Source organism: Nicotiana tabacum, chromosome 22 (genome assembly GCF_000715075.1).
Source record: "Nicotiana tabacum cultivar K326 chromosome 22, ASM71507v2, whole genome shotgun sequence".
Lineage (NCBI taxonomy): Eukaryota > Viridiplantae > Streptophyta > Magnoliopsida > Solanales > Solanaceae > Nicotiana > Nicotiana tabacum.
Genome location: NC_134101.1, coordinates 142,775,395 through 142,800,237, shown reverse-complemented (window position 1 = coordinate 142,800,237; position 24,843 = coordinate 142,775,395). Strand labels below are relative to the sequence as shown.

Genomic DNA, 24,843 nt, shown 5'->3' with positions numbered 1-24,843 from the left:
ACTAAAAAATAGAACTATCGCAACAGTTATTTAGCAACAGTTATGTATGCGTTGCAATAAAATAGCTATGGCAACGGTTACAACTGTCGCATGTTCCTATCAGGCTTACTGATATAGGTAGCAGAATAAACCGTTGCATTAGGGATTAAACCGTCGCTGTAGATTAATGTATCGTGACGATTCCCTAAACCGTTGCAACAGATGCATCTTTGGCAACGGTTTCTGCCAAAAAAAGGGCTACTGGGTCGGTTGGACTTTCCCTCCCCATTTTCCCTCTTTATCGCGCCTTTTTTTTTAGAGGAGGGAGACTAAGCGCCTGAAGCAAAAAACAAAAGAAAAACTAAAAGTCCTAACACAAATACAAAGAACAAAAAGCCTAAAGTTTGATTCAAGCCCTAAACGACATATCATGCTGCCATCGACGCTAAAGATCGATTACCACCAGAAAAGGCTCACGGGAAACAGATATTAAGAGGTTCTTCTCCCTCTATCTCTCTCTTTCTTCAAAACTACTTGTTCTTCTTACTTATTTTCTCTCATTCATCGACAGAGAGCTTTTTGAGGCCTCTCCAGTTTGAAGCTATCTAAACCTAATCTCCCTTTACACTGGGTAAGATTCATTTTATATACTTATTTATTTTGCAAGTAAAAGACAAATTGGAAATAAATTATTGGGGTAGCTGCTCTATATTTGTCATCTTCAGTGTGAAATTGGATCCGGTTCTGATATTAGTAATTTTTTGTTCACTTTTATGAATACCCGTGGTTTACAATCAAAAGCCTCTGCTTTGTTACAATGAGACAAAGCGCAATAGTTGATTTTTGAAATGGGGTCTCACAGTTTATGCATATTTTTTCCCAAAATTGTTGTGTATTTCACCCAAAATAAGTGAGGCAAGTATGAAGAAGAGTATGTATCTGGAGAACTTCTTGTATTGTATACCTGCGACATAGAGTTGAATTGTTTATGCTGCTGAAATCAAGAAGTGTATTTGACAATTGATAATTTGACATCAAAATATATGCCTCACAAAAAAAAATTACATTTAGATATAGCTTTTCTCCACTCTACTTATTGAATATTTTCTGGTAGTTGGAGAGATTGTAGTATAGTTTAGCAGAATCGAGTTAGGGTCGACGTCACAATGTTCGATACTATTTTTTGTTAGTAGACTCTACAGAGAACTCTCATGGCATAAATTGATAGTAAACTAACAAGTTGTGCTATTCCTGAAAGTTAAATACAAGCCCACCAAAGTATTGAAAAATATGAAAAACTCATCCCATAATCTGTAGCTACCAAATTTATCAACTTGATGCTTTTATTCTCTCTGTATTTATATCTTTTTCAGTGAGCGAGTGCTACCAACGTCTCATAATATAAAGATTTATCTAGTTGTATCAAGTATTTTAGTTCATTTAAAATAATTTAACATGGAAATCTTTGTTTTAAGTAGTTGTTAGATTTGCTTGTTTGTTCTGTGTATTTTCTATTTCATGTGTTGGTGAATTCATTTTATTAGTACTTTATTTAAAAGGTTAACTAGTTTACTCTTCTATTAGTAATCTCGGGGTAATCACATGACTTTTATACTTGTTCTAGATAGAAGAACATATGAAGAAGAATCATTTTTTTGTGTGTGTTTGTAAGAGTTTTACTCTGGAGTCTTGGGCTTATTTTTTATTTTCGGTGGCTCTCTAGCTTATGTTGGGATAATTTAGGTCACTACTTAGGTTTACTCATTCTTCATGGTCAAGCTAGTTTTGGGTATTTAACTACTTAGTAGATAAAGTTAAAAGCCGATTAAGCTTTAATAAGGAATACAACATTTGGTGCATCTATTATTTCTGATGTCATGCTTTTATATAGTCTGTTGGTGCTATATTCACCTACTTCACCCTAGTAGATTATAGTAAGAGGAATTGTAGAGGATAGAATTTTAACAAAGCTTTATGATGTCACAGGCTTATTGCTACATAAGTGAAATAGTTAAATATCTCCAGTAGTTCTAGAAATTTATTATTTGGATTAATTTTTATGATTTCCTTTTGTGACTCATAGGGGATTTAATATTAAATGGATAATGGAGATAAAAGTTGGATGAGTCTCCGAAAATCCACCGATGAGTATATCCGCGGAGTGAATGATTTTCTTGATAAGGCATTCCAAAATTTGATCACGCCCAACTATGCCTTATAAAAAGGACAATGCGGTCGTTGCAAATATAATCCGGTTTACAAGTCCGGAGTCGAATCCCACAAAGAACTAAGGCTTAACTACAGCTGTTCACTATCACCAAGAATACAAGCTTGAATAGTTCCTAACTTATAGATATTTAGATTCTTCTGTTTAACTAATTGATTAACAAATTAAAATAATAAATTAACAACTAAGGATACTAAGAGTTAGAGACAAGATTAAGGAGGTCTAGAGTTATGATTTCCCTAATTGTCGGAATCCTTCCCGCTATGTCTTCTATAATTTCGCCTAAGTATTCTCTACCGATCATGAGCACTCTTATTACCGTAAATCTCTCCCGAGTAATCACGACAATTTACTAGACGCACTCTCCCGAGCTACGCTAGCTGACTTTTGATACAGCTCACTTCAGATCGCACCCAAGGCTTCGTTATCCCTAATCCCGCCTTTAAACCCTCGGTTATTGATCCCTCATATACTCTGGGAGTGGTGTTGTTCAACAATTACCTAAATATGCACTCTCTCCCGAGTTATGCATACTAAATAGGCACAGCTAATTGAGAGCTTTTCAATTAACTACAATAAGAACGTAGTTGAACAAATAGAGATTATACTACGGCTCAATTATATAAAAACATAACAAGAATTTATCCTACAAAAGGTTATATCAAAACTCTAGATAACAAATTAGCTATTCATAATAGTATGTAAAACTACAGTACTAAAAGTCATAACCAACAATGAAAAATAGGAAGAGGAAAGAAAAAACTTGTAGAAGAATTCCCAAGCCTTGCTCCTATTGTGTCTCTGCCTCCTTAGGTCAAATCTATGTCAAAAATATGTCCCATTCCTTCTCTTGGCCGGCTTCCTTGGTTTAATATAGGGTTTAGGGCTTAAAATCCCGTGTTTTGCACCTTGGTCCCTGAAATTTACGCATCATGCCGCGGTTCCACCGCGGTCGCGCCGGAATCGCGGCCAAACACCCTCTCAGATTCTTCAGTTGTCCGCGACTGCGCTCTGCCGCGGTCGCGGTTTGTTTGGAATTTAGAAAAATGTAAACCATGAAAGTTGTAGCGCTTTGAGTTAGCTTTCCAACCATATATTGTGGAGCCCAAATGGAGTTCTGAGAAAAAGGTTATGTCTATTTTACTAGACAGTGCGCAATATGCCTCTTCGAGTTTTCGTTTTGTTGTTTTATCATCCGTTGATCCCCGAACGCGATCCCGGCTTAATTCCTTGAGCTCTTACTCAGACTTCAAAGCTCCAAACCACTTAAATTCATTCCATAACATCTATATAGCTCGGAATCACACCTACAAGGCATAAAACACAAAATTAGTGCAAAACACTAGCGATTAAAGCGCAAACTCAACTAAAGTGCAGTAAATTAGAGTGTAATAATCGACTAAAATACGTAATTATAGCCTATCATCAACACCCCACACTTAAACTATTGCTCGTCCCAACTATGCCTTATAAAAAGGACAATGCGGTCGTTGCAAATATAATCCGGTTTACAAGTCCGGAGTCGAATCCCACAGGGAACTAAGGCTTAACTACAGTTGTTCACTATCACCAAGAAGACAAGCTTGAACAGTTCCTAACTTATAGATATTTAGATTCTTGTGTTTAACTAATTGATTAACAAATTAAAATAATAAATTAACAACTAAAGATACTAAGAGTTAGAGACAAGATTAAGGAGGTCTAGAGTTATGATTTCCCCAATTGTCGGAATCCTTCCCGCTATGTCTTCTATAATTTCGCTTAAGTATTCTCTACCGATCATGAGCACTCTTATTACCGTAAATCTCTCCCGAGTAATCACGATAATTTACTAGACGCACTCTCCCGAGCTACACTAGCTGGCTTTTGATACAGCTCACTTCAGATCGTACCCAAGGCTTCGTTATCCCTAATCCCGCCTTTGAACCCTCGGTTATTGATCCCTCATATACTCTGGGAGTGGTGTTGTTCAACAATTACCTAAATATGCACTCTCTCCCGAGTTATGCATACTAAATAGGCACAGCTAATTGAGAGCTCTTCAATTAACTACAATAAGAACGTAGTTGAACAAATAGAGATTATACTACGGCTCAATTATATAAAAACATAACAAGAATTTATCCTACAAAAGGTTCTATCAAAACTCTAGATAACAAATTAGCTATTCATAATAGTATGTAAAACTACAGTACTAAAAGTTATAACCAACAATGAAAAATAGGAAGAGGAAAGAAAAAACTTGTAGAAGAATTCCCAAGCTTTTCTCCTATTGTGTCTCTGCCTCCTTACGTCAAATCTATGTCAAAAATATGTCTCATTCCTTTTCTTGGCCGGCTTCCTTGGTTTAATATAGGGTTTAGGGCTTAAAATCCCGTGTTTTGCACCTTGGTCCCTGAAATTTATGCATCTTGCCGCAGTTCCACCGCGGTCGCGCCGGAACCGCGGCCAAACACCCTCTCAGATTCTTCAGTTGTCCGCGACTGCGCTCTGCCGCGGTTCTGCTACGGTCGCGGTTTGTTTGGAAATTGGAAAAACGTAAAACATGAAAGTTGTAGCTCTTTGAGTTAGCTTTCCAACCATATATTGTGGAGCCCAAATGGAGTTCTTAGCAAAATGTTGTGTCTATTTTACTAGACAGTGCGCAATATGCCTCTTCGAGTTTTCATTTTGTTGTTTTATCATCCGTTGATCCCCGAACGCGATCCCGGCTTAATTCCTTGAGCTCTTACTCAGACTTCAAAGCTCCAAACCACTTAAATTCATTCCATAACATCTATATAGCTCGGAATCACACCTACAAGGCATAAAACACAAAATTAGTGCAAAACACTAGCGATTAAAGCGCAAACTCAACTAAAGTGCAGTAAATTAGAGTGTAATAATCGACTAAAATACGTAATTATAGCCTATCATCAACACCCCACACTTAAACCATTGCTCGTCCTCGAGCAATCAAACTACACTTTTTTTTATAGACACGACCTTTTTAAACAATTCTCCTAACTCATCACACCAAGAGTATTTAAAATAGACTAAGCACAAAAGCGTAACATCTTTACCTCAAGATTTGACTCATAAGTACCACGTATTATTCACAATTCACCTACTTACTCTAACGTAGAGGTCACTGACATTACCTTTCCTTCATGAATCAAGTGCCCTCACACAACAAAAGAGAGTAGTTCCACATAGTAAAATTTAAGAACACTTAGGAACTCAAGATAGAAAAAATTCACTCACTCTCAGAAATAACATTCATATGCCACAAAAGATGCACCATAAGCTTGCCCGTAGTGTACTACTCTACTAATGGAGCTCATTCAATCTAGGATCAATTAGGACTTTATTTGGTTGTAATGTAGGCTATGGGACGGGTAGGATACATTTAGATATAAGAGTGACTACACCTCCCTAAGCACTTTAATACATATACTTTAACATTCAAACCCCATACTTATGTCAAGCCAAACTCCACCTTCACATCAATATACATCAACTCCCAAATTATTTAAGCACAATTATATCAAGAGTCACCACTATCAAAGAATATTTTTTTTTCACAGCAATGCAACTATTTTTTTTTCTTTTCGTTTCTTTGTCAATTCAAGTGGCTCTTGCTCTTTCAAATCAGTGCACCTTTCTCCTTATTTCATTGGTTCCACTCAAAAGCCAAACCAACCACCCCACACTTTAACTTTTACAAAGTTCCTAACAATTCAAGTGTTCATGAGAGGTTACAATGGTTCAAATAGATGGTTAATTCAAACAAATGAGTAAGGCTTGTAATGTGGTTGCCAAAAAAACAGGATTACAGGCTCAAAGGGGTTAACTACGATACATAACAATTATGCGGGTACAATATACATATCTGGCTCAACAAAGAAATGCCTATATCACTTCCTAGACTGAATAAAACTACTATTTCGCTTTGCAAACACACGGGGCAAGTTCTAGACATCAAATGCAATGCATAGAATACAACAAACCTCTCACACACATGACACATAACTCACTCAGGATTGGATTCACGGACACTCTAGTCAAAGCAGTTAAGCAATTTTAAGAACATACAATTTAAGGTACTTATACAAGAGTCAAAAACTGAGCTTAAGCGTCACAACCAAAGTACTCACTATTCTCAAGGCATAACAAAGTCAAGAGATATTGCTTCAATTCAATTCATCTCACACTGGCTCTTACTCCTAAAAAAAATAAAACTAACTACACCCGGTTCAAACAAAATCCTTGGAAAAGAACCGTGGTTTAAAGAAAAACCAAGGGGTAATTATTACACTACCTAACAAAAGAAAATCTTTTTGTACTTTTTCTTTAGACTTAAATCCCTCAAGAAAATTGTCTAATAGATCCATCGTCGGGAAAAGTCCAATCTTTTCTATTTAAAAAAATTGTTCAATTAAACTAACACAACTAAAATAACATAGAAAGTCACCCAGACAATCTTCTCACCCCACACTTAAAATTGTGCATTGTCCCCAATGCACACCATAACTAATAAAAAGGGTAAAAGAGACTCCCTGGTAGGCCAAAGGCCGAAACACTAACAGCTCATGGGATACTCAGACTTCTCCCAAGCTTGGTCCTTTGTGCGGGTACCTCACACTTAGTTCTAACCATTTGGTTTGTTATTGTATCCTTCCAATACCTTTGCTCTCCTTGCTCCTAGAAAATAAGAAATTGACACTACAATAATACAATAAAAAAAAATTAATACAAAAAATAAAAGAAAGCAGTAAAGCTGGGTTGCCTCCCAACAAACGCTTGATTTAACGTCGGGGCACGACGTGTATCACTTTCTGCCTCCACTTCGAACTTATGAATCGCACCCCAAGTTTTGCTTCAAGCTTATGATTATGCTCTTGGGGCGGTACAAATTCTTGCGAGCCAAAAATTAGATAGAGTCTTATGCACTTTTTGGCTCTCGACCGGGGAGTGTCACCTTGCCTAGACGGCCTTGAGAATTTCAAAATATAAGGCCCATCTACCTCTTCCTTGGACTCCTTTTTATGCTCGTAAAGATCCATTCTCATTTCACTGTCCGAACATAATGTAGAGAAGTGTTTGGAATGAGGTCCAACACGTTCCAATACATGAACTTCAAGATTTTCGACCTCATCAACACCCAAAACACTAGAGTCAACTAAATTTGTATCTTCAACGTCCCTGGTTGACTCTAGTATTATTTCTTCAACATCGACATCCTCAAATTCTAGATGGTTAGAGTGTTGGGGTTCTACTTTGGACCCCTCCATTGGCACCTCAATTTCTGTCTCTAATGCAAACTGCTCCTGGCTACTATCCATAATATTGACATATTGAGCATTAAAAGCTTCAACTAATTGACTCACTTGAGCCTCTAAGTTGTAAATAGTTTCATCTTGCCTTTCTATCTGCAGCAGTATTTTACTTTGTTGTTCTATAAGACACTTTAACATATCTTCGATCTTCTTTAGGTCAGCTTCCCGAGGTTCTTTGTTCCTATTATCCTCACAAGAAAACATAGAATCATCATAATAAGGGGTTGAGGGAAGATAAGAAATATAAGCACAACCATGAAAGTGACCATCTTGACCACCACACATATCACACATATTCCACACATAAGATTGAGTTGGTGTACATAACTCGCTCTCAGAAATACTTTGATAATTTTGCCAAGGGTGGTTTTCATCACAATATGCATAAGGAGGATTAAAAGTAGAATTACCAACATCAAAACTTTCATAATTCAATGATGCCGTGTTTTTTTTAAATCAACAAGTAAAACAAAAAAAATATCAAATACAAAAAAATAAAAATAAAAGTTCAAACTTGAAACCTAGCAATATGTACACCTACAGCTACACCGTTAGTTCCCCGGCAACGGCGCCAAAATTTGATCACGCCCAACTATGCCTTATAAAAAGGACAATGCGGTCGTTGCAAATATAATCCGGTTTACAAGTCCGGAGTCGAATCCAACAGAGAACTAAGGCTTAGCTACAGCTGTTCACTATCACCAAGAAGACAAGCTTGAATAGTTCCTAACTTATAGATATTTAGATTCTTGTGTTTAACTAATTGATTAACAAATTAAAATAATAAATTAACAACTAAAGATACTAAGAGTTAGAGACAAGATTAAGGAGGTCTAGAGTTATGATTTCCCCAATTGTCGGAATCCTTCCCGCTATGTCTTCTATAATTTCGCCTAAGTATTCTCTACCGATCATGAGCACTCTTATTACCGTAAATCTCTCCCGAGTAATCACGACAATTTACTAGACGCACTCTCCCGAGCTACGCTAGTTGGCTTTTGATACAGCTCACTTCAGATCGCACCCAGGGCTTCGTTATCCCTAATTCCGCCTTTAAACCCTCTGTTATTGATCCCTCATATACTCTGGGAGTGGTGTTGTTCAACAATTACCTAAATATGCACTCTCTCCCGAGTTATGCATACTAAACAGGCACAGCTAATTGAGAGCTTTTCAATTAACTACAATAAGAACGTAGTTGAACAAATAGAGATTATACTACGGCTCAATTATATAAAAACATAACAAGAATTTATCCTACAAAAGGTTATATCAAAACTCTAGATAACAAATTAGCTATTCATAATAGTATGTAAAACTACAGTACTAAAAGTCATAACCAACAATGAAAAATAGGAAGAGGAAAGAAAAAACTTGTAGAAGAATTCCCAAGCCTTGCTCCTATTGTGTCTCTGCCTCCTTAGGTCAAATCTATGTCAAAAATATGTCCCATTCCTTTTCTTGGCCGGCTTCCTTGGTTTAATATAGGGTTTAGGGCTTAAAATCCCGTGTTTTGCACCTTGGTCCCTGAAATTTACGCATCCTGCCGCGGTTCCACCGCGGTCGCGCCGGAACCGCGGCCAAACACCCTCTCAGATTCTTCAGTTGTCCGCGACTGCGCTCTGCCGCGGTTCTGCCGCGGTCGCGGTTTGTTTGGAATTTGGAAAAACGTAAAACATGAAAGTTGTAGCCCTTTGAGTTAGCTTTCCAACCATATATTGTGGAGCCCAAATGGAGTTCTGAGAAAAATGTTATGTCTATTTTACTAGACAGTGCGCAATATGCCTCTTCGAGTTTTCGTTTTGTTGTTTTATCATCCGTTGATCCCCGAACGCGATCCCGGCTTAATTCCTTGAGCTCTTACTCAGACTTCAAAGCTCCAAACCACTTAAATTCATTCCATAACATCTATATAGCTCGGAATCACACCTACAAGGCATAAAACACAAAATTAGTGCAAAACACTAGCGATTAAAGCGCAAACTCAACTAAAGTGCAGTAAATTAGAGTGTAATAATCGACTAAAATACGTAATTATAGCCTATCATCAACGGGTTTTCCAAGGCAGTGAAATATTATGTCCTTGCAACAAATGCGCTAATTGTCAATGGCATTATAGAAATGTAGTAGAGGATCACTTAGTTTGTTATGGGTTTATTCAAGGATATACCAAATGGATTTTTCATGGGGAAAAGTTTTCCTCGAGAAATAATCCACATCCAAGCAATGATGATGAAGGTTCCAACATGCATGATAATATCGATGGACTCCTTCATGATACTTTTAGAAATGTTAAGGGTGACATGAGGCATGAAGAAGGAGTGAGAGAGGGACCATCTGAAGATGCAAAGAGATTTTTTAAATTAGTGGAGGAAGGAAAACAAGATTTATATCCAGGGTGTGAGAATTTTTCTAAATTGAGTTTCACCATTCGATTGTTCTTATTCAAATGCATTCACGGGTTGAGTAATGTGGCTTTTTCAGACTTGTTAAAAGAGGCATTTCCATTTGCTCAGCTACCCGAATATTTCCACAAGGCAAAAAATTTGATTCAAGATTTGGGTCTTCATTATGAAAAAATACATGCTTGCCATAATGATTGCATGCTTTTTTGGAATGAAAATGAGAAGAATGATAATTGCTCTGTATGTGGAACTTCTAGATGGAAGAATGTTGTTGATGGCTTGACTAATGCAAGCTCCAAAATCCCTGCAAAGGTTTTAAGGTACTTTCCCTTAAAGCCTAGACTTTAGAGGATATTCATGTGCTCTGAAACAGCTGCAGCTATGAGATGGCATGTTATTGAACGACCCAATGATGGGAATTTAAGACATCCTGCTGATGGGGAATCTTGGAAGAATTTTGATTTCTTGCACAAGGACTTCTCTCGAGATCCACGTAAAGTTAGATTGGGTCTTTCAAGTGATGGTTTTAACCCGTTTCGAACCATGAGCATTTCTCATAGCACGTGGCCTGTTATGCTAATGAACTACAATTTATCGCCGTGGATTTGCATGAAGCTGGAGTATATAATGTTGTCAATGATTATTCCAGGTCCTTCTTCTCCAGGAAATGATATAGATGTGTACCTACAACCACTAATTGCTGAATTGAAGGAACTGTGGGAGACAGGGGTAGAAACATATGATGCTGAAGCAGCCTTGTTATGGACAGTTAGTGATTTTCCAGCACTATCAATGCTTTTCGGATGGAGCACTAAGGGTAGACTGGCATGCTCAACTTGTAATTATGACACATGCTCTCAATATCTCAAACATAGTCGCAAGATGTGTTACTTGGGTCATCGAGCTTTTTTGCCTCCTGATCATCCATTTCGAAGAGATGAAAAAATCATTTGATGGTAAGGAGGATCACAAAAGAGCACCTACTCCCTTGTCAGGTGTAGAAGTGTTAGAAGAACTGCATGATTTTAATCATATCTTTGGAAAGGGTGAAAAGAAACAACGCCGAGATAATGAGGGTCCGTGGAAGAAAAAATCAATCTTTTTGAATTACAGTATTGGGCACATAATAAATTGCGACACAATCTTAATGTAATGCACATCGAGAAGAACATATGTGATAGTTTGCTTGGGACTTTATTGGATATGCCTGGAAAGTCAAAGACCACGTAAATTCTCGCTATGACTTGGAAGAGATGGGGATACGAAAAGAGCTTCAACCATTAAAAGATAAGGATAATAAAAAAGTTTATTTGGCTAAAGCTTGTTTCTCCATGAAGCCAGAAGAGAAAAAGTTGTTTTGCACTGTTTTAAAAAATGTCAAATTACCAAAAGGGTGTGCTCAAATATATCACGGTGTGTGGAAGTGGAGGAAATGAAAATATCAGGGTAAAAGAGTCATGATGCTCGTTTTATCATGCATTACTTGCTTCAGGTTGCCGTTAGAAAAGTGTTGCCCAAGAATGTTTCTTTGGCCTTGATTAGGTTGGGGAACTTCTTTAGAGCCATATGTAGCAAGGTTATAAAGCGAAGAGATCTTGATAAAATGCAATCTCAAATCAATGAAATTGAATGTGACCTTGAAAAGATCTTTCCTCCAACTTTTTTTGATATAATGGAACATTTGCCTATCCATTTAGTAAATAAAATTAAGCTTGGGGGTCCGACTCATTTACGTTGGATGTATTCTATTGAGAGAAACTTGTGTAAGTATAAGGAATTTGTTCGTAACCGATATCATCCAGAAGTTTCAATAGCGGAGGGTTTTTTGGCCGAAGAGTGCTTGATATTTTGTTCGAGATACCTACCTGATGAGGTGAAAACAAGATTTAGTAGGTATCAAATAGAAGATGATGTGGGGGCTGAAATAGAGGGAGATGATTTGTCACCTATATTCCCTAAGATAGGCCATCCAATTGGAAGTAAGAAGAAAAAGAAAGGCAAGGCATTTACCATGGATCTACAATTATGTTTTGAAGCACATCGATATGTTCTGTTCAATACTGGAGATGAACAAATGGAGATGTTTATCCAGTAAGATAATTGTCATTTTTAATATAAACTTTATTAATTTATTTATATGATATGATATTTTATACTTTATCCATAAAGGCCTAATAGATGTATTTGAAATATACATGTTTGCAGGGAACATAAGAGTTTAATTGATAATCATACTAGATCAAATGCGTAGATTAGAGCACGCAATCATAGTCAGAAATTCGGCAATTGGTTCAAAGAGAAAGTTAAAACTGTTGAAGTGCCCAATCATTTACGGTGGCTAGCTAAAGGGCCTAACATAGTTGCAAAAAGATATACTGGATATTTCATCAATGGATACCGATTTCATACGATGGAACGAGATAGTCGACTCAAGACTCAGAATAATAGAGTGACTCTGTCAGCCACAACTGATAGTTTTGCTAGTGCTAGAGATTCAAATCCTATCGATGGAGAGGTTATCTATTATGGATCTATTCAGGATATTATTGACATTGATTATTGGGGTTGTTTTAGTGTTATACTGTTTAGATGTGATTGGTTTCATAATGAAATAGATGAATATGGCTTGACTCGGGTATACTTTAACAGATTATGTAGTGTCGATGACCCTTTTGTATTGGCATCTCAAGTGCATCAAGTTTTTATGTGGAGGATCCAATTGAGAAAGATGTTTATTACCCAAGAAACAAAGTCCCTATTGACTTGTATGATTTGGAAGAGGAAAATTGTGATAATATTGCAGACACATTTTGGAGGGATCTTGATGATAACATTGGTTCGTCAATTAGTTTACCCAATGTTAATGTTATATGGTCCAGAGAAGATCTACCTAGTGATGTCATTGATATGCCATCTCATGCAGAACTTTCACAAGATACAAATATAGAAACATCAGAAGAGGAGGATGATATTGATGATACTGATTGGGATTGGATGGATGCTGATGATTGAAGAATGTGCTTCTGAACTTTGTTTTTAAATATACAAATATGAAAACATCAGAATAGTTCTTTTTTGCATTTTCTTCTTTTCTTCTTTGTACCATCACTTTCAAAGAAAATGGAAAAGGATGTTATTTGATATTTCTTCTTTGACTATGCTGTAATTTTATTTGAATTTTATTTTCTTTAACTGTTATGTAATTTTGGATCGTAAATCAAGTATGTTTCTTCATGTCAATCTTGATTTAAAGTCTGATGAGTGTGATATGCATTTGAAAAAATGAGTAGTTATATTCCTACTTGTCCTCATAATGTTGATACAATTTAGCTATCGAAGGAAAGAATATTGAGGCTCCAACTGTTTTATGGTTTATCATCTTGACAAAGTTTGATAGTCATGAGACAAGAAGAACGTCCGAAACATATACTGATTTTGGCTCTAACTATTTATGTTGTATCATCTTGATAGATTTTGATAGTCATGGGACAAGAAGAACGTTCAAGACAAAAGAAAAAAATAAAAAAACTCTACATGCATTAATACTGGAACACTTGCCTCTTTGGCATATCAAAAAAAGTTATCGCTGACCAGAAAATTAAATGTTCCAGCTAGCTGTATACGGTCAAGTGAAGAGCATGAGCTTCTGCCAAATTTAGTTGAAGACCATCAGATACTAACACCACAAAATTCAGGTGTAGTAGCCTATATGCAAAGCGAAACTACCACCCCTACAACAGATTCATTAGAGGAACAATTGCAATTGAATTCTACAACTGTTGATGAACAAGAACAATGTGAACAGCAAGGCAAGAATTTTCGTACAAATACTGATTCCTTTTCAATTATAAAATTGAACTATATATAATTTTATGGTTATCTATGGTTTGTATTATTGTAGGCGATTCTGCTCGAAAAAGGAAAAGAGGTAAAACAAAGATGCTAAGTGTACATGGAAGGTGTGAGCGGAAATTGATCATAGTAAATGAGAACAATCAACCTATTGGTCCTACAAAAGATGTTGTGGCAGAATTGGGTAGTTTCCTTGTCACTTTAGCAAGGAATGCGAGTCTTTGCCCTCTTGATATATTTGATTGGAGAAAAATGGACACAAAAGAAGATTTATGGGCGTATACCAAGGTTTGATGTTTCCAATTCAATTTTTGGTTGAATAAATTTAATAGTTTTTGCACTAACCCACTAAATCAATTTATAGGAGAAATATGATATTCCTGATACTGCAAAAAAATGGACTTTGGATGCAATTCAAGCTGCTTGGAGAAGACAGAAGAGCAATTTGAAAGAACACCACTTTGACGCCTATGCGAATGATGAAATTCGAATGCAAAAAAGGTCTGAATATATTCCAGCATCTCAATTTAAGGATCTCCTCAAATATTGGAACTCTGAAAAGTTCCAGGTAAGTTTTACTACTTGCAACAACTAGAAACAAATGGTACAACTGAACTGAACTCCTCTTTGTCTTGTCTTGTTGAATTATTTATTTGCAGAGAATGTCCAAGACCAATATTGAGAATCGAAAACAATTGAAGAATTCACACACTGTCGGCAAAAAAAGCTTTGCTATAGTCCGCAATGAATTGGTGTAATTTTTATCAGTAAATATGATCATATTGTCATTTTTAAGAATATTTTTGATAACCACTCTTAATGTATCTAGGGAAAAGAGAAGAACACTTCTGACCCGTTATCACTACGAGAGTTCTTTGTGGCTACAAGATCAAGAAAACCTGGAAGGTCATAGAAGGATTCTGATGAAGATACAACTAGTAAAATTGTGCGAATTCTATCTAATTGCTTTTTTATTGAGATAAACTATTTGTTCCTACTGAATTTTTATTTACCAGAATTCTCTTTTTAAATATTTACATTATAGGCTGAAATGGAAAAAATTGAAGCACAACAAAGTGAAGATGGCAGCAGCTCTGTTAATGCATTTGCAGCCGTTTTGGGACCTGAACATTCAGGGCGACTTAGATTATATGGACGAGGGGTTACAAGAACTTCTTTGAAAGGAAAAATGGGACATTTTGAACCCTCTTCACATGCTACAAATAATCTGGTCCAACAAATGGAAGAGAGGATGATAAGAATGTTTGAGGAACAAAAGGAACAATTTGAGAGATAGAAGGAAGAATTTGAAAAACAGAAGGAACAATATGAGGAACAAAAGAGAATGATGCGACAAGAAATTCTAGGAGATATTTTTGTACAGTTTCAGCTTTCAGGATTGCCAATTGATCCTACTATTTTAGCAACCTTGTGTGGTCGTTCATGGGGAGAAGCTTCCTCCGCACAAGTAGCTATTCAACCAATCAAAAGGCCATCTTTTGGTAGCAACAATCAAGGTTAGAATTTTTTGAGATTAGTTATAGATTGGTTAATTTTTAATTTGTGCAATTTATGTAATTTCTATAAATCAAGGTTAGATCTCCCAGCTGTCTTCAATTCTGTCAAATTAGTATCCATCAAAAATTTATTAAAGTCAGCTACTTCAAACTCTTGAACTGGATTCACATTGAATCTATCATCTAGATGTCTAATAGCGTTGAAATCACCCATTGCAATCCAAGCACCCTGTTGCAAGCTAGCAATTGATCTCAATTCATGCTATAGTGCTTTCCTATCACTAACAGTATGTAAGCCATACACCACAGTAATATGGAACTCCATATTTGAACCATATTGTCTGGACTCCATGCTCAAGCAAAGCAAGCATGCCTATTTTATTCTGCCTAATGAACTTCATTACCTCAATCTCTATATCATCAGTTTATTGCTCGGTGGTTGCATGACCTGTAGACATGATATGCCTATTTGATACTCTTTTTGATCATTCACCTTCAGTTTTGTATTGGATGACTTTGTGTCTTGAGAGTTCAGCTATATAAAAAGAAGAATATGTATGAAACTAAAAATTGCAACGTGAGCCTGTTAATCATATCATATATTTAACTGGAACTTGGAGATAAATATTCCTTTAAATGATTGAAGCTGAAGTAAAAAAAGATTCAATTCACTGTATCCCCATCTCCGCAAAATAAGTTTAGTAATATTGATCTGACTGAAACTGGCCTTTCAATCTTGAGGCTTGGTCCATTGCTCTGTTGAAGTTTGGCAAAATGCCAAAGTCCCACATTGGTTGGGAGTTAAGTTTGGAGGGGATTTTTCCCCTATAAAAGAAGGCCTAATGTTTAGGATTGATACACACCTCTCATTTGCCTTCTCATCTGTTTAAGGCATTTGTATCTTCTCTCTTTAGTATTATTTCACTTGTATTTTTGGAGTGGAATAAAATATTTGGTTGTGTCCGAGGAGTAGGCAAAATTAGCCGAACCTCGTAAATTCTGGTGTTCCCTTTATTATTGCTTTATTGTCTTATTTATTATTTGGTGGTTGTCATAATTTTTGGTATAGTAGTTGTGACTTATTCACACTCTATACATTTGGCTTCCGCAACAATTGGTATCAGAACCAAGGTACTGTCTAAGTATGCTCTGTGGTTGCAGCATAGTCTGATCTTCCACATCAGAAAAGATTTATCTTGGTAACTGAGTCAAGGTTCTGTCTGAGTATGCTCTGTGGTTGCAGCTTAGTCTGATCTTCCACACCAGAAAGGAAATAATCTTGATTTGTGTCGTCAGCTATTAAATAATATTTGTGTCAAAGATGGGAGACAATAAACAAGAAGAATCTACATCAAGTGTCAACAATACGTCATCATTGGCATCTTCGCTTATGACAAGAATTGTGTCAAATGCGAAATTTGCGGTCGAAATATTTGACGGGTCCGTACATTTTGGGATGTGGCAAGGCGAGGTTCTAGATGTCCTTTTTCAACAAGGGCTAGATCTGGCCATTGAAGAAAAGAAACCAGATGTTATTGGAGAAGAAGATTGGAGAATTATCAACCGTGTTGCTTGCGGTACCATTCGATCCTACCTTGCTAGAGAGCAGAAATATCCATACACAAAGGAAACTTCTGCAAGTAAATTATGGAAAGCACTGAAGGATAAATTTTTGAAGAAAAACAGTCAAAATAAATTGTACATGAAGAAGAGACTGTTTCACTTCACCTATGTTCCTGGTACCACGATGAATGAACATATCACCAGTTTCAATAAGTTGGTTACAGATTTGCAAAATATGGATACAACTTATGATGATGGTGACTTGGCCTTGATGTTGTTGGCGTCACTTCCTGATGAGTACGAGCACCTTGAAACTACTCTACTCCATGGAAATGACGAAGTTTCTCTCAGAGAAGTTTGTTCGGCTTTGTACAGCTATGAACAAAGAAAGCGAGAAAAACAGAAGGGCGGAGAAGGAGAAGCACTATTTGTGAGGGGTCGTCCTCAAAATCAAACGAGGACAAAGAAGGGAAGATCCAAGTCAAGATCCAGACCCAGCAAAGATGAATGTGCCTTTTGTCGAGAAAAAGGGCACTGGAAGAAAGACTGTCCGAAGTTGAAGAATAAGGCCAAACATAACAATGGAAAGGCTATTATGGATTCAAATGTAGCTGATTGTGATGATTCAGACTTCTCATTAGTTACAACAGAGTCATCAACATCATCAGACATATGGTTGATGGACTCGGCTTGTAGCTATCATATGTGTCCCAACAGGGACTGGTTCGTGGAATTTCAAGAAGGAGAATATGGAGTCGTCCACACAGCGGATAACAGCCCTCTTACCTCATATGGCATTGGTTCAATACGATTAAGGAACCATGATGGAATGATCAGAACATTGATAGATGTTCGATATGTACCGGATTTGAAGAAGAATCTCATCTCTGTGGGAGCCCTAGAATCAAAAGGGTTCAAAATCATTGCAGAAAATGGAGTGATGAGAGTATGCTCCGGTGCACTAGTGGTAATGAAGGCTAATCGGAAGAATAATAATATGTATCGCTATCGTGGCAGTACAGTTATTGGGACAGCGACAGTGACATCCAGTGACGACAAAGAGGCAGAAGCAACCAAGCTATGGCACATGCGCTTGGGACATGCTGGAGGAAAATCCTTGAAAACTCTATCAGATCAAGGATTGTTAAAAGGAGTAAAGGCTTGCAACTTGGAGTTTTGTGAGCATTGTGTCAAAGGGAAACAGACAAGGGTTAAATTTGGTACAGCGATCCATAATACTAAAGGCATTTTGGATTATGTACACTCTGATGTTTGGGGTCCTTCCAAAACACCTTCATTGGGTGGGAAGCACTATTTTGTAACCTTTGTTGATGATTTTTCTCGAAGAGTGTGGGTGTATACAATGAAAAACAAAGATGAAGTGCTGGGAATTTTTCTCAAATGGAAGACGATGGTGGAGAATCAAACAGGTAGGAGGATCAAGTGTATTCGCACAGACAATGGAGGTGAATACAAAAATGATCATTTCAATAAGGTCTGTGAAAATGATGGCATCGTCCGACACTTCACTGTTAGACATACACCACAACAGAATGGAGTGGCAGAACGTATGAACCGGACCTTGCTGGAGAAGGTACGGTGTATGTTGTCCAATGCTGGCTTGGGCAAAGAATTTTGGGCTGAGGCAATTACATATGCATGTCACCTCATTAATCGTCTACCATCTGCTGCTATTGATGACAAAACACCATTTGAAAAATGGTACGGAAAACCTGCTGTAGATTATAACTCTTTGCACGTGTTTGGCTCAACTGCATATTATCATGTGACGGAGTCAAAATTGGATCCAAGGGCAAAGAAGGCTATTTTTATGGGAATTACTTCTGGAGTCAAAGGATATCGCTTATGGTGCCCTATGACAAAGAAAGTAATATTCAGCAGAGATGTTACCTTTGATGAATTTGCTATGGTAAATAAGGTAACAGAAGATACCAAACAAAATGAAGGTGCTTCTAAGCAGGTGGAGTTTGAGGGAAAATTTATTTTTCCTACACAAGAAGCAGAGGAGGAAACAAATGAAGATTACCCTCTGGAAGGAGAGCCAGTAGAGGAGATTCCAACTCAGGAATCTCAACAACAACTTGAATCAATAGCAACCAGCAGGCCAAAAAGAACAATAACGAAACCTGTTCGTCTCATAGAGACGGTTGCTTGTGCAACCTCAATTGTAGCTGATGATGTTCCTACTACTTATAAAGACGCTGTCCAAAGTTCAGAAGAAGATAAGTGGAGGATTGCCATGAATGATGAAATACAGTCCCTTCATCAGAATCATACATGGAGATTGGCCAATCTCCCGAAGGGAAAGAAAGCAATTGGGTGCAAATGGGTATTTGCAAAGAAGGAAGGATTTCCTAACCAAGTAGATGTTCGCTACAAAGCAAGATTGGTGGCCAAAGGATATGCTCAAAAGGAGGGAATTGATTACAATGAAGTGTTTTCTCCAGTTGTAAAACATTCCTCCATTAGAATATGTTGGCTTTGGTAGCACAATTGGATTTGGAACTAGTTCAGATGGATGTAAAAACTGCGTTTTTACATGGAAACTTGGAGGAGGAAATCTACATGACTCAGCCAGAAGGATTCAAAGTTGCTGGAAAAGAAAATATGGTGTGCAAACTTGAAAAATCGTTGTACGGATTGAAACAATCTTCTAGACAATGGTACAAGCGATTTGACGAGTTTATGTTGCGGCAAGGGTACAAGAGAAGCAAATACGATCATTGTGTGTATTTGCACAAGCTTAAAGATGGTTCCTTTGTATATCTTCTCCTATATGTTGATGATATGTTGATAGCTTCCAAGAATTTGGAAGAAATTGATAAGTTGAAGATTCAACTGAAGAAGGAGTTCGAGATGAAGGATTTGGGTGAGGCAAAGAAAATTCTTGGCATGGAGATAATTAGAGATAGACGTTCAAAGAAACTCTGTTTATCTCAAAAGGAATATTTGAAGAGAGTACTTCAACGTTTTGGCATAGATGACAAGACTAAGCCAGTTAGTACTCCACTTGCTTCCCATTTTAAGCTAAGTACTACTATGTCGCCAATGGATGAAGCTGAACGAGAGTATATGTCAAAGGTACCATACGCAAATGTTGTTGGTAGCTTGATGTATGCAATGGTTTGCACAAGGCCTGACATTTCACAAACTGTTGGAGTTATTAGCAGATATATGCACAATCCAGGGAAGGAGCATTGGCAAGCTGTGAAGTGGATTCTACGGTATATTCATAATACTGTAGATGTCGGGTTAGTTTTTGAGCAGGAAGACAATCAGTCTGTAGTTGGATATTGTGACTCAGATTTTGCGGGTGATATGGACAAACGAAGATCAACTACTGGTTATGTGTTTACTTTTGCAAAGGCACCAGTTAGTTGGAAGTCTACTTTGCAGTCAACAGTTGCTTTGTCTACAACAGAGGCAGAGTACATGGCTATTACAGATGCTGTGAAAGAGGCAATTTGGCTTCAAGGATTGCTAAAGGAGCTTGGTGTTGAACAAAAAGGTATCACAATTTTTTGTGATAGTCAAAGTGCTATTCAATTAGCGAAGAACCAAGTTTATCATGCAAGGACGAAGCACATTGATGTTCGGTATCATTTCGTACGAGAAATCATAGAAGAAGGTGGAGTCACGGTGAAGAAAATTCATACTACAGAGAATCCTGCTGATATGCTGACAAAGGTGGTGACTGCGGTCAAGTTTCAACATTGTTTGGATTTGATCAACATTGTTGAACACTGAAGATTGAAGATGAAGACACAACCAAAATTTGTTATTGAGAGAGAATTGAAAATGTGGAATTTTGCCAAGGTGGAGATTTGTTGAAGTTTGGCAAAATGCCAAAGTCCCACATTGGTTGGGAGTTAAGTTTGGAGGGGATTTTTCCCCTATAAAAGAAGGCCTAATGTTTAGGATTGATACACACCTCTCATTTGCCTTCTCATCTGTTTAAGGCATTTGTATCTTCTCTCTTTAGTATTATTTCACTTGTATTTTTGGAGTGGAATAAAATATTTGGTTGTGTCCGAGGAGTAGGCAAAATTAGCCGAACCTCGTAAATTCTGGTGTTCCCTTTATTATTGCTTTATTGTCTTATTTATTATTTGGTGGTTGTCATAATTTTTGGTATAGTAGTTGTGACTTATTCACACTCTATACATTTGGCTTCCGCAACATGCTCAACATTTCCTTCTCCAAATACTGGCAATAACTTTCAAAAACTCGCGAACTCACATTAACTCCAAAATCTAGCAAGACAAGCAGTTCCAATTCTAGCCTGTTCAATTCTGCATTGGTTATTCTGCATTTACCATTTTGTTGGCATTAGCTGCTACAACTCTATTCTTTCTTTAGGTAGATTAGCTCCCTGTATACCTTGCTTTATAGCTTCATATAAGCTTGTAGTCATCGTATGATTTTGTACTTTTATTCATTGCTTGGTCTAAAATTGCAATCACCTTGAGGCTTGGTATAAAATTGCAGTCATCTTTTGGTGCTTAAGTCCTTGCAGCTTGTGAGCTATTTCTGCAAGAAACGTTATTGGTCATTGCTTCCTTGATTGCTTTTCTTTTGATTACATGAGTATCATCTTTTTGGGACTAGCTTCTGGATGTTGTACAGTTGTTTTGACAAACTCGGTTTATGTATTCTGATAGCTTTAACTGCAGAGAAATTTTGAGGAACTTGATAGTGCATAACTGTTGGATAGACAATGTATACATGATAATCAGAGGGAGTACATCGTGGTGATGTTCATGGGAAACAGAGTTGGCATTTTCTTTATCACACTTCTTTTTAATTTATGATATCATGTGCTTTGCTTGAAACACACATACATCGTTTCTAAAATTTTGTACTACAACTTTCATATTTTCGTACTGCCATATTTTCATGAATCTCACAGTTCAGCTGCAGCTTGAGTACACTTGCTTTCATATTTTCGTACTGCCAGTTACACGTTCTATTACTTAAATAAGTTTCTTAAAATTTTGAGGAGCACTCAAAATACTTGAGTCCGATACAGACTTGGAATATACCCACAAAAAAGAAACAGTCTCTAGAAAGTAAAATTACCAAAATTGAGAGATACAGAGTCTATCTTAGAAGTATATAAGGATGAACAATTAGACGACTTGCATTATTTGTGTGCTTCCATTATTTGGTGATGCACTCATGTGAAAACTTGCTTATGACAGAAAATTGTCCTTGGAATGAGTGTGCTAATCTTGTGAATTTCTATGGTTGATCATATACACTGATTTGTTAATGCAGCGGAGATTGCACTATGAATGTAGAGCAGTTACATATAGTGAGGCATTTCATTTGCTGTTGTTAGTCTGGCAGTTTGCTCCAACTAGATTATAACTTATAAGAAAGTAGTTAACAGTTTGTCATATTTCCTATATGTGACCCTGGCATAGTCTTACTCTTTGTTGGGGTTTCTACTATGATCTTCAGGTTTGCACTACTTCATTGACCAATAGGTCACATACTTGGATGCTCAAATAGTAAAGCTGGTAACTGTTAATTTTCTTCTGTATTCTCCTCCTTGCATTAACGCCTGCAATGTTCTCATGAACTAAGCTTAGTAGTTGTTAGCCTATTTTCATTGGAAATCACATATCAAGTTGACGGTCTAATTTTCTCCTATAGAAGGAAAAAAGGCCCCAAGATTTTGACTTACTAATTAGTGGCAGCCAAGATTTTGAGGTGGCCTTCACATGTAAAAGTTGTAGTGTGATCTGACCATTGTGTTAGAGTTTGATCGGACTAGTTTCATCTTTTGTTCAGTCTTTTAAGTACTTATATTATTTTATTGGTCTTAATATATAGTACAATAATAGTGATATTGAGAAGAAAATATTTTTCTTTTTCCTATCCTCTGATTTTTGTTGTTCTTGTTGAATTTACATGTGAACCAAATGATCAAGGGGGAGATGAAAGCAGTGAAGACCTTACCTAAAAATATTGGTTGTAGAATCTTCAGACAATCTAAGAATATTTTTGTTTTTGACCTATTTTGCAAACTTATATATGCCAACTTTTAGATTATTAAACACTTTTATTGTATATTTTGCTTTTATCATGGTTGTGTGTTTTGAAATATGATTTTGTTGATGAATATATTTTCATTTCATCATTTATATATTAATTTTAGTGTATTATATTATCCTGTTGCGATAGCTGATAACAACCATTAATAGGTCCAAATAGTTGTTGCAGTAGCTCCTTCTAACCATTGCAGTAGCTCATTATAACTCGTTGCATCTGCTTTTAATAACCGTTTCAATAGATATAAAACAAACCATGTCAAAAATGTTGTAATGGCTATAGCAACGGTTCTCAACCGTCGCAAAATACCTATAGCGGCGGTTCAAGACCGTTGCCATAACTCGCTACTAATCGTTGTAATTGACCATAGTAAAACCGTCGCGGTAGATGTGCCTGTGGGAACGATTAAGAAACCGTTCCTGTAAACCGTTGCTGTAAACCGTTGCAATAGACCTATAGCGACGCTTGATCCCGCAACAAAGCCTAAACCGTGGCATTAGGTTTATAGCAACGATTTTTCTTCATATGGCAACGGAACTCGTGGTGTGCCGTAGGCCTATTTTCTAGTAGTGTTTGAATTCGAATTTGGGTTTTCAAAAATCATTATGTGCTTGGATGGGGTGTTGTTGCAAACTATTGGGAATTTGTTTGGAGTTTATATCTCAATTTTGAGGGTGTTTTGGTGAAGATTAGACTTGATTTTTGCTGAATTTCAGATTGAAATTCGAAGAAGAAGAAGAAGAAGAAGATGATGATGATGATAAAGATTAGACTTGATTTTGGTTGAATTTCATATTGAAACTCGAAGAAAAAGACATGACATACATTATATTACAAATATTATAGTAAAGTTGTAGTAAAATTGTATTCTGTTGTTTATATATATATATTTTATTTAAATATTGTATGAAAGTTGAACAATATTGTATAAAAATTGTATTTAAGTTGTATGATATTGTAGTTGTATATAACTGGGTAGAAATAATATATGAAAATTGTAGATAAGTTGTATAATATATATTTAGTTGTATGAAATTTACTTTTACTATGTATAAATCAGATATAAAATATACAAAACACATATGGTATCAAATTTGTTTAAAAATTGTATTTACATGGTATGATATTGTAGTTGTATATAACTGGGTAGAAATAATATATGAAAGTTGTAGATAAGTTACATAATATATAATTAATTGTATGAAATTTATTTTTACTATGTATAAATTAGATGCAAAAGGCAAAGCGTTCTGTTGATTTCTGTTCTACTTGTTTTAGCGGGGTGATTCTGAGGCATGACTTTGATGGAATGATATAACCAGTTAGATTATGCATTATAAACATAATCTGTTACCGTTTTAAATGCTTGAAAATAACTATGAGGGCATATGAGATTATTGAAGTAACGTGCGAGGGTTAGGTATATGTCCTATAATCTTGCCCAACTATTAGACGATGAATTAGATTATTGTTAGAATCAACTTTATGATTACATTTAACAGATATCATGTATAAGATTTTGTATCTTTTAAATTACAAAAATTTGAGTTTAAAAGTTCTTAGCATGAATGCATGATAAATGTATATATCTTTCATATATTGAAACTTAGTTTATTTCCAAAAATGGTTAATGTGAACAAAGGTTTGATATGCGGTGTCGATAATTTTACTTCATGCAAGTGAGAATAAAAACAAATTTAAGGCGGAAGAAAAATAAGAAAAGAGAAGAGGAAAAAAAAAGGAAAATGGCGTAACTAAATCCCTTGATTTAATACACAAATAATGGATTAGAAACCTTTTAAGGTGAAATGTATATATTTGTAGAAAAAACTTATTTAGGTCGGGGTAATTAACTAAACATGGACAATTTTGGTAATAATGTTTCCAATAGTGTATAGGTATGT

The 24,843-nt window shown here is 36.3% G+C and overlaps 1 protein-coding gene across 2 annotated transcripts; it reads left to right on the top strand.

Moving 5' to 3' along the window:
• Positions 1-290: 290 nt before the first annotated feature.
• LOC107798777 (uncharacterized) lies at positions 291-22,973 on the top strand. 2 transcript variants are annotated; one of them, XR_012705515.1, is made up of 9 exons: positions 291-475; positions 551-610; positions 13,541-13,738; positions 13,831-14,069; positions 14,146-14,349; positions 14,441-14,535; positions 14,611-14,727; positions 14,827-15,298; positions 22,346-22,973. XR_012705515.1 is itself a non-coding variant. In XM_075245024.1 (8 exons), exons 3-8 carry the CDS (start codon positions 13,639-13,641, stop codon positions 14,960-14,962), a joined length of 891 nt encoding a protein of 296 aa, XP_075101125.1. In that variant the 5' UTR covers positions 291-475; positions 551-610; positions 13,541-13,638; the 3' UTR covers positions 14,963-15,408. The 2 variants fall into 2 exon arrangements, 1 of the variants encoding a protein (XP_075101125.1); XM_075245024.1 differs by lacking the exon at positions 22,346-22,973 and having other exon boundaries at positions 14,827-15,408.
• The last annotated feature ends 1,870 nt before the right edge of the window (positions 22,974-24,843 follow it).

Bases quoted from the DNA above. Each gene is read 5' to 3' on its own strand.
- LOC107798777 (XM_075245024.1), top strand. From the start codon at position 13,639: ATGCAAAGCGAAACTACCACCCCTACAACAGATTCATTAGAGGAACAA. The intron at 14,070-14,145 runs GTTTGATGTTTC...ATCAATTTATAG, and splicing joins ATTTATGGGCGTATACCAAG to GAGAAATATGATATTCCTGA. The intron at 14,536-14,610 runs GTAATTTTTATC...TAATGTATCTAG, and splicing joins ATAGTCCGCAATGAATTGGT to GGAAAAGAGAAGAACACTTC.